Source organism: Salmo trutta, chromosome 7, assembly GCF_901001165.1.
Source record: "Salmo trutta chromosome 7, fSalTru1.1, whole genome shotgun sequence".
In the NCBI taxonomy this organism is placed as follows: domain Eukaryota; kingdom Metazoa; phylum Chordata; class Actinopteri; order Salmoniformes; family Salmonidae; genus Salmo; species Salmo trutta.
The window spans coordinates 47155481-47168227 of record NC_042963.1 but is presented as its reverse complement, the minus strand read 5'-3'; the positions used below and the strand labels follow the sequence as shown (position 1 = coordinate 47168227).

The 12747-nt window shown below is 44.2% G+C and overlaps 1 protein-coding gene across 2 annotated transcripts in view; it reads left to right on the top strand.

Annotated features, from left to right (window-relative positions):
- The window catches only part of met (MET proto-oncogene, receptor tyrosine kinase), an 85573-nt gene that overhangs the window by 32930 nt on the left and 39896 nt on the right, over positions 1–12747 (top strand). For both annotated transcript variants that reach the window (XM_029759185.1, XM_029759184.1), the window contains exons 4-10: positions 92–253; positions 774–950; positions 1757–1917; positions 3095–3200; positions 6999–7135; positions 7342–7506; positions 8774–8876. In XM_029759185.1, the coding sequence (XP_029615045.1) occupies positions 92–253; positions 774–950; positions 1757–1917; positions 3095–3200; positions 6999–7135; positions 7342–7506; positions 8774–8876 (1011 nt within the window). The remainder of the gene's footprint in view (positions 1–91; positions 254–773; positions 951–1756; positions 1918–3094; positions 3201–6998; positions 7136–7341; positions 7507–8773; positions 8877–12747) is intronic.

Here is a 12747-nt window from a genome sequence, read left to right as displayed (position 1 = left end):
GTGTGGCATCTCCGGTAGACAGGGCTGTTTTTCACATTAGATGGTGTAACTTCGCATTTTACTGACCTGGCCTGGCCTCTGTCTTCCCCAGGTGGTAGTTTCCCGTTCCAAACGCAGCACGCCCCACGTGGACTTCCGCCTGGACCCCTCACGCTGTGTTTCCCCCGAGGTGGCACTCCTGTTCCCACAGGGCCACACTGGCCCTCCACAGCGCAGCCAGGATGGCTCCCTATTGTTGGTGACAGGAAATAAGGTGAATAGAGAGCAGAATCACACACACACACGCATGCATACACATACTCTATGGAGACACACACACTAACACTAAGACACGTAGTGTATAATGACACACTCAAAGACACACACACACACACACACACACACACACACACACACACACACTGTATTATAATCAGAACTCAGGCATTCTTCACATTACTGGTGTGATGGAAACAACAGCCCCCTGGCACCGAGACACGGTGTTCAACATGTACCAGAGCCAACAGATGATTGGAAACAATGTCCTGAGAGCTTGACGTCAATGTCCTACAAATGCCCAGCCAACAGTTCAAAGTGAATGTTTTCCCGTATGCCTATTGATCAGAGAGAAAACCCCAGCATGTATGACAGAGGTATATCACAGTATGTGGTTAATTTAGCAAATGCTTTTATCCAAAGTGACTTACAGTTAGTTATGTGATCAATGCTGGAATCAAACCTGTTTAGCGCTGTGTTGTGTCTGTATTCTGATTGGTTGTCCTGTGTGCCCCCAGATCACCAAGGTGCCTCTGATTGGTCCAGGCTGTGAGCAGCAGTGGACGTGTAGTTCCTGCCTGCTGGCGCCAGGGTTTATGGGATGTGGCTGGTGTGACGGCCGTTGCACCAGGTTGGCCCAGTGTCACCCAACCTCCCTCTGGACCCAGGACTCCTGCCCTCCCATCATCACCATGGTAACTAGCCAGTTCAAGTTCAAAAAGCTTTGTATTGGCCTTTATTGTGACAGTCCATACTGTGAGAACACTGGAATTTTTTATTTTTTTTGTCTTTATTGTGACAGTCCATACTGTGAGAACACTGGAATTTTATATTTTTTTTGTCTTTATTGTGACAGTCCATACTGTGAGAACACTGGAATGTTTTATTTTTCTGTCTTTATTGTGGCAGTCCATACTGTGAGAACACTGGAATAGTTGGGTTTTTCTGTCTTTATTGTGACAGTCCATACTGTGAGAACACTGGAATGTTTTATTTTTCTGTCTTTATTGTGACAGTCCATACTGTGAGAACACTGGAATAGTTGGGTTTTTCTGTCTTTATTGTGACAGTCCATACTGTGAGAACACTGGAATTGTTAGTTTTTTTTGTCTTTATTGTGACAGTCCATACTGTGACAGTGTCTACATGGACCAAGACAAGCAGACAGTGACTGGTGTCATCTGATGATATGTCTTATTGAATGTGTCTTATACCCTTTAGACAAGTACAAAGCTCCCACGAGTAACCTGCATACATGGCAAAGACTCAGCAGGGTTTGGCTGTGAAAAAGCCAGTCATGCCTTTACTGGAGAGTTTGTAAGAGACTCCTTCCTCTATTGTTGTTTGAAGGATAGTTTGAAGTTTGTTTGTCTGGTCGCCTGTCTTTTCTAGTGTCAGTTTTTTACACTTGTTGTTTAATACCAGCCCCTGGATCTAGACAGGGTTTTCTCTTTCTGTGTTGTTTGAAGGTTTTTTGAGGGTTGTTGTTCTTTTTGGGTAGATCTCCCCAGCCAACGGTCCCCTGGGAGGAGACACCAAGGTGACGGTGTGTGGGAGGAACTTTGGCTTCAACAAGACGGAGAGGTTTGACCATACACTTATCAGCCTGGACCTGGCCGGAGCACCATGTAAACTTCTGAAACGAGAGAGCAACAGCTACAGGTGAGAGAGGATGCACAGGGAGGGCGTGTGTGTGTGCACATGCATGAGTGTGCGTGTGCATGTGTGTGTGCGTGTGTGTGAGCGCATGCATGGATGGGAGTACTTTTTATTTTTATATAATTTTATTTCACCTTTATTTAACCAGGTAGGCTTGTTGAGAACAAGTTCTCATTTGCAACTGCGACCTGGCCAAGATAAAGTATAGCAATTCGACACATACAACAACACAAAGTTACACATGGAATAAACAAAACAAAAAACAAAAGAAAACAAAAAGTCTATATACAGTGAGTGCAAATTAGGTAAGATAAGGGAGTTAAGGCAATAAATAGGCCATGGTGGCAAAGTAATTACAATATAGCAATTAAACACTGGAATGGTAGATGTGCAGAAGATGAATGTGCAAGTAGAGATACTGGGGTGCAAAAGAGCAAGATAAATAAATAAATACAGTATGGGGATGAGGTAGATAGATGGGCTGTTTACAGATGGGCTATGTACAGGTGCAGTGATCTGTGAGCTGCTCTGACAGCTGGTGCTTAAAGCTACTGTAGGTTCATTTGTTAGGATAAGGGTTAGAGGGTTAAACAGTTGAATGAAGAATGTTAAGGAAAGGGCGCCATGGAAGGAGAACTCCAAGCGCCAAGGCGTTCCAGCATTCCTGACTCGCTTTCTGCTCATGACTTCAGTAAGTGTTAAATTAGTGGGAGAATGGCTGTATTCAGAATTTCACTCTTCCTAGTCCAAGAGGCCATGCCAGATAGCAGCGTTTAACTCAAAGACCCTTGTGCCCAAACATCCCCCATGTCATAGTCAACTCATTGTATAGAAGATTGAAAAACACCCCCTGAAAGATGGCTTCATTGTGTTTTATTGCTGCGTAGTAAGGATATCATCAAATTAGGTTAAACTCTTGCTTACTCCAGCCAGAGTGAGCACACAAGTTTTGTTTTTAGCCTTCTTGGTCCTCTTTTGTGGGATAAATAATTTTTTGTTGAATTGTGTGTATGTTTGTTTGTGTACACGTCTCTGTGTGTGTGCGTGTGTGTGTGTGTGTGTGTGTGTATGTGTGTGTGTGTGTGTGTGTGTGTGTGTGTGTGTGTGTGTGTGTGTGTGTGTGTGTGTGTGTGTGTGTGTGTGTGTGTGTGTGTGTGTGTGTGTGTGTTTGTGTGTGTAGGTTGGTGTGTGCTCCAGTGTCTCCTGTGAACTCGTCTCAGGCCAGCAATGTGGTGAAGGTCCACAGTGGAAAGGAGATGGCCCAACAACAGGGATTCACCTTCGTGGTAAGCACTAAATACTGTCTCCACTCACAATCACAATATGAACTCAGTGACAGTAGTCTTAACCCTGGTCCTGGAGAGCTACAATGTGTGCAGGCTTTGGTTCTCTCTCTGTATCTCTACAACTACAGTTGGTGAACACTGTCACAGACACTGTAGGTACAGTATGTCAGACGGTTGGACAGATTGATTTACAGTAGTCTTTTCCTGCAGTCAAATTACCAAATTGCCCTTTGCTGCTATTTATTAGTATTATTATAATATTTTTTTTTACTTTTACACCTTTTCCCCCCCAATTCTGTCGTATCCAATTGGTAGTGACAGTCTTGTCTCATCGCTGCAACTCCCGTACGGACATGGACGAGGAGAAGGTCGAGAGCCATGCGTCCTCCAAAACACAACCCAACCAAGCCGCACTGCTTCTTGACACGAAGCCAGCCACACCAATGTGATGGAGGAAACACCGTACACCTGGCGACCGTGTCAGCGTGCATGCGCCCGGCCCGCCACAGGAGTCGCTATAGCGTGATGAACCAATTGTGTCGAACCAAGATCTCAAGCGGCACAGCTAGCAAATGTGATGCAGTGCCTTAGACCACTGCGCCACTCGGGAGGACCCCCCTTTGCTGCTATAACAGTCTCCACTCTTCTGGGAAGACTTTCCACTAGATGTTGGATTTACTTCCATTCAGCCACAAGAGCATTAGTGAGTTTGGGCACTGATGTTGAGCGATTAGGCCTGGCTCGATGGCGGTGTTCCAATTCATCCCAAAGGGGTTGAGGTCAGGACTCTGTGCAGGCCAGTCAGGCCAGATTTCAATATGGACCTCGCTTTGTGCACGGGGGCATTGTCATGCTGAAACAAGAAAGGGCCTTCCCCAAACTGTTGCCACACAGTTGGAAGCACAGCATCGTCTAGAATGTCATTGTATGCTGTAGCTTTAAGATTTCCCTTCACTGGAGCTAAGGGGCCTATCCCGAACCATGAAAAACAGCCCCAGACCATTATTCCTCCTTTACCAAACTTAGTGTTCTCCTGGCATCCGCCAAACCCAGATTTGCCCATGGGACTGCCAGATGGTGAAACATGATTCATCACTCCAGAGAACACGTTTGGCGGCAAGCTTTATAACACTGCAGCTGACGCTTGGCATTGCGCATAGTGCTTGGCAGTATACGGTATTTTACGATATACCGGTATTGATGCACGGACCGGTTTGGGTTTTTACTTTACCTTCTATAACGGTATTTGAATGTTTGGTTTGTTAAATGGGATACGCTGTGTGTAACGTCTATTTTTGTAGTTTACTTCGCTACTTGAGTCAGCTCTCCCCAGCTCTCTCTCCATGCCGGTTTCCACACATACCTAGCCCCGCACCCTCTCACTCAATGTGTTGTTCCTCGACCAGGAAGCACTTGTGTTCAGTCTGCATGGTCAATGCAGCACACGCAACAATGTTGATGACAACGATGCTGTTTTCACTTTGCTTCTTAATATAAATCCACAAGCGTTCTATGATTACACTATTAGTTTGTTTATTACATCTGCAAACAGCTGTTTAGTATTTTCTTAGCAAGTTGGGCCTAAATCTTGTTCGCCACTAATGCTAATTTCTAATGCTAATTGCAAATTGCTAATAGCTAATAGCTATTCACTAGCTAGCTAATAAATGTACTGAGTCAGAGCAAACATAATTAGCTATACAACCATTTAACAAACACTATTAAATTCTAACTATAGAATTAGAATAATCATTATATTTCCACGATTCCAACAGTTCACCCAAGTGTTTTGCTCTAAATCGCAAGTCAAATCGCAATTGCAACATTTGATTAAAAATAAGGCCTAGATTGTTTGCCCATATCGTACAGCTCTACGTGGCAGTGTGGGAATTATCTCCAATGAGTGCAGGAAATGCAGAAATTATTTTGGTTTGAAGTTGAATTGAACAGTATAAAACAGCCAGATTGGAGAAAGACCCATTGAAATGACTTGGAATGTATGTGTAGCCACTCTAGGGTCACGCACTTTTATTATTCAAAAACATAAAATACCGTAAAATACCGTCATACCATCCTTTTTTTTAAATACAGTGATATGATATTTTGCCCTTATCGCCCAGCCCTATTTGCACGTGGTGATCTTAGGCTTGTGTGCGGCTATTCGGCCATGGAAACCCATTTCATAAAGCTCCTGACGAACAGTTCTTGTGCTGACATTGCTTCCAGAGACAGTTTGGAACTTGGTAGTGAGTGTTGCAACTGAGGACAGATGATTTTTACACGCTACACGATTCAGCACTCGGCAGTCCCGTTCTGTGAGCTTGTGTGGCCTACCACGTCGCAGCTGAGCCGTTGTTGCTCCTAGACGTTTCCACTTCACAATAACAGCACTTACAGTTCACCGGGCAGACGGAGCCACATTGAAAATCACTGAACCCTTCAGTAAGGCCATTCTACTGCCAATGTTTGTCTATGGAGATTACATGGATGTGTGCTTGATTTTATACACCTGTCTGCAACGGGTGTGGCTGAAATAGCCCTAGTGTATATAAAGTGTAATATTGGGACACAAACTCAAAATTGATTACATTCAACTCTATATCTGACATGGTACAGGTGTCTTCTTTTTTTAAGCCCATAACCATGTGTGTGAGGTGTATACTTTTGTTTCAAAAGTAGATTTGTTTAAGACTACCAAGAAACACTGTGTGTGACCCTGATTTAGCCCACTGCAGTAAAAGGTTATTAACTGACTGATTTGCAAACAAACTGTAGTTGTGGTTGATGTTGTGGTTGATGTTGTGGTTGTTGTTGTGGTTGATGTTGTGGTGGTTGTTGTGGTTGATGTTGTGGTTGTTGTTGTTGTGGTGGTTGTAGTTGTGGTTGTTGTTGTGGTTGTTGTTGTTGTTGTTGTTGTGGTTGTTGTTGTGGTTGTTGTTGTTGTTGTTGATGTTGTGGTTGATGTTGTGGTTGATGTTGTGGTTGTTGTTGTGGTTGATGTTGTGGTTGTTGTTGTTGTTGTGGTTGTTGTTGTGGTGGTTGTTGTTGTGGTTGTTGTTGTGGTTGATGTTGTGGTTGTTGTTGTGGTTGATGTTGTGGTGGTTGTTGTTGTGGTGGTTGTTGTGGTTGATGTTGTGGTTGTTGTTGTTGTGGTGGTTGTTGTTGTGGTTGTTGTTGTTGTGGTTGTAGTTGTGGTTGTTGTTGTGGTTGTTGTTGTTGTTGTGGTTGTTGTTGTGGTTGTTGTTGTTGTTGTGGTTGTTGTTGTGGTTGTTGTTGTGGTTGTTGTGGTTGTTGTTGTGGTTGTTGTTGTGGTTGTTGTTGTGGTTGTTGTTGTGGTTGATGTTGTGGTTGTTGTTGTGGTTGTTGTTGTGGTTGATGTTGTGGTTGTTGTTGTGGTTGTTGTGGTTGTAGTTGTGGTTGTTGTTGTGGTTGTTGTTGTTGTTGTGGTTGTTGTTCTTGTGGTTGTTGTTGTTGTTGTGGTTGTTGTGGTTGTTGTTGTTGTTGTGGTTGTTGTTGTGGTTGTTGTTGTGGTTGTTGTTGTGGTTGTAGTTGTGGTTGTTGTTGTTGTTGTTGTTGTTGTGGTTGTTGTTGTGGTTGTTGTTGTGGTTGTTGTGGTTGTTGTTGTGGTTGTAGTTGTGGTTGTTGTTGTTGTTGTGGTTGTTGTTGTGGCTGTAATTGTGGTTGTAGTTGTGGTTGTTGTTGTGGTTGATGTTGTGGTTGTTGTTGTGGTTGATGTTGTGGTTGATGTTGTGGTTGTTGGGTTTGAAGTAATTCATCTCCCTTCCTCTCTCCCTCTAGAACCCAGTGATCAGAGAGATCTTCCCTGTGTTTGGTCCTAAGTTAGGAGGAACCATGCTCACCATCAGAGGCTCTTTCTTAGACAGCGGAAACACCAGACAGGTCACTGTGGGAAACGCCACCTGTGAAATCCTGAGGTGAATACCTACTGTTTCTGCTTCGAGTAAAAATGCTTGTGTGTATAGGTACAATATACTGTACACTGGGTTTAATAGGTTTGGGTTTTGAGGTTAACATTAGCATCGAGTCTAGAGCTGATGTGGACATTATCTATATGTGATGAATTGTGTTGATGTGTGTGTGTTCTCCAATATGCTGATGTGTATTCTGTCTCTTTCTCCAGAGTATCAGGTACTATGCTGATGTGCAGAACCCCTCCCCAGTCGTCCCCGTCCCGCCAGGCGGTGTATATGAGGGTGGACTCTGTGGTCCGAGAGGCTCCTGTACTCTTCACCTACAACGAAGACCCTCTCATCTCCTCCATCCAGCCCACACGATCCTTTATCAGGTCTGTTCTCCTATCCAATACTACCCCAATACTAACCTTAACCCTCTCATCCCCTCCATCCAGCCCACACGATCCTTTATCAGGTCTGTTCTCCTATCCAATACTACCCCAATACTAACCTTAACCCTTTCATCTCCTCCATCCAGCCCACACGATCCTTTATCAGGTCTGTTCTCCTATCCAATACTACCCCAATACTAACCTTAACCCTCTCATCTCCTCCATCCAGCCCACACGATCCTTTATCAGGTCTGTTCTCCTATCCAATACTACCCCAATACTAACCTTAACCCTCTCATCTCCTCCATCCAGCCCACACGATCCTTTATCAGGTCTGTTCTCCTATCCAATACTACCCCAATACTAACCTTAACCCTCTCATCTCCTCCATCCAGCCCACACGATCCTTTATCAGGTCTGTTCTCCTATCCAATACTACCCCAATACTAACCTTAACCCTCTCATCCCCTCCATCCAGCCCACACGATCCTTTATCAGGTCTGTTCTCCTATCCAATACTACCCCAATACTAACCTTAACCCTTTCATCTCCTCCATCCAGCCCACACGATCCTTTATCAGGTCTGTTCTCCTATCCAATACTACCCCAATACTAACCTTAACCCTCTCATCTCCTCCATCCAGCCCACACGATCCTTTATCAGGTCTGTTCTCCTATCCAATACTACCCCAATACTAACCTTAACCCTCTCATCTCCTCCATCCAGCCCAAACGATCCTTCATCAGGTACTTTATATGAGTCAGTCAGCCAGTCAGTTAGTTAGTCTGTAAATGGTGCTGAATTCTAACTTCCACACCACATGAGGAAGGCAGGGAAAGAGATGAACCGTTATTATCCATAGGAAGAGGTTCCATACTGTATAGGATACAGGTGTCAGAGAAGGAATGATGGAGAGCAGGGGGGAGTTTATGGAAACAGACAAGTCACAGGCAGAAATAAGAGGAAGCAGTGTGTGGAGTGTATAAAGGAGAAGAGAAAGTGAGAAAGATATTCACAGAGGATAAGTGGGCGAAGAGGGACACATTAGCGCTAGGCTTTATGATTGGAAGTAGCACGAGGGAGGTGATGACATGGGGTGCTAGTGATGGATAACGTTTATGGCCAGGACAGTTTCCCTGTTAAAATCACAATGCATCTTTATGCATTGCTCTTATAGGCAGCTAGTGTCTAACCACCAACAGCCGTTTTAACCAATAGAGATCGCATTGTATCATTATTCATGGCTACAATCTCTGTCCCCAATAGTGGAGGGAGCACGGTGGTGGCCCAGGGCTTCTACCTTCACTCTACTCTCCAGCCTCAGATGGTGCTCATCCCCACAGCCCAGGAAGGCAAGGTCTTCACTGTGGTGAGTGTCTTATTTAACCTTTATTAAACTAGGATTGAGGTTTAGCAAGACCTCTTTCCCGTTGAGTGTCTGTCTGTCTGTGGAGACGACCAACTGGAGATCTGCCTGCCTGCGCAAAAACAAAATACCTCCGGGCCCTGTCATACACACTATGTGGCTGGTATTGTCGTTAAGGCCCCTGAAAAGAGGAGAAAATAAGTTCAATAATACGGGGAACAGAGATAGATAGATTTGTATAAATTGAGGGGAAAGGAAATGGAAAACCCACGCTTCAAATGTGATGGAGTCATCACTTCTGAGTCACACAGTAACGTTACAGTAGCTGACCTGGAGTATAATCTGGCTTCAATCTGGGTGATTCTCTTTGTCTGCATGGATTCCAAATGGCACCTTAATAGGCCCTGGTCAAAAGTAGTGCACTATGTAGGGAATAGGGTTCAATAGGGCCTTGGTCAAAAGTAGTGCACTACGTAGGGAATAGGGTTCAATAGGGCCCTGGTTAAAAGTAGTGCACTACGTAGGGAATAGGGTTCAATAGGGCCCTGGTTAAAAGTAGTGCACTACGTAGGGAATAGGGTTCAATAGGGCCCTGGTTAAAAGTAGTGCACTACGTAGGGAATAGTTTGGCATTTGAGACACAGACATGGTTTATTATCTTGCTTCAATCTCTTCAATCTGGGTTGATTCTCCTTATTCTAGGAAAGCTATGGTACGTACACGTGTATTTGGGTGATACCACGGTTACCATGGTTACCATGGCACTAAAGAACACCTGACCTGACTCTAAGTTCATTCCACTTTTATAAGGAACCCTGATAACTATCTGGAAGCTCAGGTTTCATTGCATTTGTTTTTGAAATGTTAGCCCCTGCTTTGAAAAAAGAGAATAAAGATTAAGGACTGGTACACCGTAGTTTTGAGGGTTGATGGTGTGTTGGGGGTTGGTAATGTGTTGGGGGTGGGGTCGGATTTAGAACACATTGTAACGTGTTGTTCACTGAACCACAGCAAATATTATTTTACAGAGGGGAGGGGAACAGGACAGGTAATGCTTTGTTGTCTTGCAACGTGAGGCATACTCTGGCAGGTTTAGCCACGACCCCCGTAAGGCGTCAGTTTGGAACAGTTCGTTCATACAGTATATTATGATGACGTTTTGTGACGTTTTTGTTCCTTTTAGACTTCGGCTGTTTGGGCACACTACATTTTTTCTCGAGGCAAGTCGAAGTCAGTAGCCGAAGTCAGTAGCCGAAGTCTCCGCCCCATCGTCGTTGATGAAGTGTACAATGGCTACGACGTCTCAAAATGGACAAACAGTATTATTGCTGTTTGTTTCTCAATTTTCAAGCGAAGGTCTTTTAGAGGAGTATGGGAGCACACTCGTTCAGCCGAACTGAAGCATGCTGACGCCTTTAGGAGACAATTACACAAACCCTGTTCTAGTACTGGATCTCAAATCTCAGCCAAACAAAACCCTTACCTCCAACTACCCTGAGCTGTATCAGCTACAACCAACCCCCACTCCAACCCCCACTCCTGACAGACACACACGCACACAACAGCTCGCCTTTCAGTTTCCCTTTCACTGACCCCCTCCTGGTGTGACCTGTGATTAGGTTAGAAAGTGCTCTATACGGCCCCAGGGAGGGACGGAATCAGCACTGAAAGACAACAGTAGAGAAGGGATGAGTGGGGGATGAGGGATGAGGAAGGGAGGGGGATTATATTCCTGTTACGATTATGATTTGAAAGTTGAATCCATGAATATTTGGAATGTATAATGATTAGAATTTCAGCCCATTTTCCAAATAGACTTGAATAAAAATGGGATGTGTTGCCACTTGCTATAGACCACCTTCTGGTCCCAGCTGTGCCCTGGACACCATATGTGAATTGATTGCCCCCCATCTATCTTCAAAGTTCGTAATGTTAAGTGACCTAAACTGGGAGATGCTTAACACCCCGGCCATCCTACAATCCAAGCTTGATGCCCTCAATCTCACACAAATTATCAATGAACCTACCAGGTACAACCCCGAATCCGTAAACAAGGGCACCCTAATAGATGTCATCCTAACTAACTTGCCCTCCAAATACACCTCTGCTGTCTTCAACCAGGATCACTGCCTCATTGCCTACGTCCATAATGGGTCTGCAGTCAAACGACCACCCCTCATCACTGTCAAACGCTCCCTAAAACACTTCAGCGAGCAGGCCTTTCTAATCGACCTGGCCCGGGTATCCTGGAAGGATATTGACCTCATTCCGTCAGCAGAGGATGCCTGGTTATTCTTTAAAAGTGCTTTCCTCACCATCTTAAATAAGCATGCCCCATTCAAATAATTTAGAACCAGGAACAGATATAGCCCTTGGTTCACTCCAGACCTGACTACCCTTGGACAGCACAAAAACATCCTGTGGCGTAATGCATTAGCATCGAATAGCCCCCGCGATATGCAACTTTTCAGGGAACTTAGGAACCAATATACACAGTCAGTTAGGAAAGCAAATGCTAGCTTTTTCAAACAGAAATTTGCATCCTGTAGCCAAACTTAAAAAAGTTCTGGGACACTGTAAAGTCCATGGAGAATAAGAGCACCTCCTCCCAGCTGCCCACTGCACTGAGGCTAGGAAACACTGTCACCACTGATAAATCCAACATCATTGAGAATTTCAATAAGCATTTCTATATGGTTGGCAATGCTTTCCACCTGGCTACCCCTACCCCAGGCAACAACCCTGCATCCCCCACAGCAACTTGCCCAAGCCTTCCCCATTTCTCCTTCACCCAAATCCAGATAGCTGATGTTCTAAAAGAGCTGGAGACTCATATGTCCCTCACTAACTTTAAGCACCAGCTGTCAGAGCAGCTTACAGATCACTGCACATGTACATAGCCCATCTGTAAATAGCCCATCCAACTACCTCATCCCCATACTGTTATTTATTTATTTTGCTCCTTTGCACCCCAGTATCTCTACTTGCACATTAATCTTCTGCACATCTATCACTCCAGTGTTTAATTGCTATATTGTAATTATTTCGCCACTATGGCCTATTTATTGCCTTACCTCCCTTATCCTACCTCATTTACACACACTGTATATAGACTTTTTCTACTGTATTATTGACTGTATGTTTGTTTATTCCATGTGTAACTCTGTGTTGTTGTTTGTGTCGCACTGCTTTGCATTATCTTGGCCAGGTCGCAGTTGTAAATGAGAACTTGTTCTCAACAAGCCTACCTGGTTAAATAAAGGTGAAATAAATAAAAAAATCATAAATAAATGAAGCATTCTCTAGGAAGAGACAGGATGGGTTGAAGCATTCTCTAGGAAGAGACAGGATAAGTTGAAGCATTCTCTAGGAAGAGACAGGATAAGTTGAAGCATTCTCTAGGAAGAGACAGGATGAGTTGAAGCATTCTCTAGGAAGAGACAGGATGAGTTGAAGCATTCTCTAGGAAGAGACAGGATGAGTTGAAGCATTCTCTAGGAAGAGACAGGATGAGTTGAAGCATTCTCTAGGAAGAGACAGGATGAGTTGAAGCATTCTCTAGGAAGAGACAGTATAAGTTGAAGCATTCTCTAGGAAGAGACAGGATAAGTTGAAGCATTCTCTAGGAAGAGACAGGATGAGTTGAAGCATTCTCTAGGAAGAGACAGGATAAGTTGAAGCATTCTCTAGGAAGAGACAGGATGAGTTGAAGCATGAAGCATTCTCTAGGAAGAGACAGTATAAGTTGAAGCATTCTCTAGGAAGAGACAGGATTAGTTGAAGCATGAAGCATTCTCTAGGAAGAGACAGGATGAGTTGAAGCATGAAGCATTCTCTAGGAAGAGACAGTATAAGTTGAAGCATTCTCTAGGAA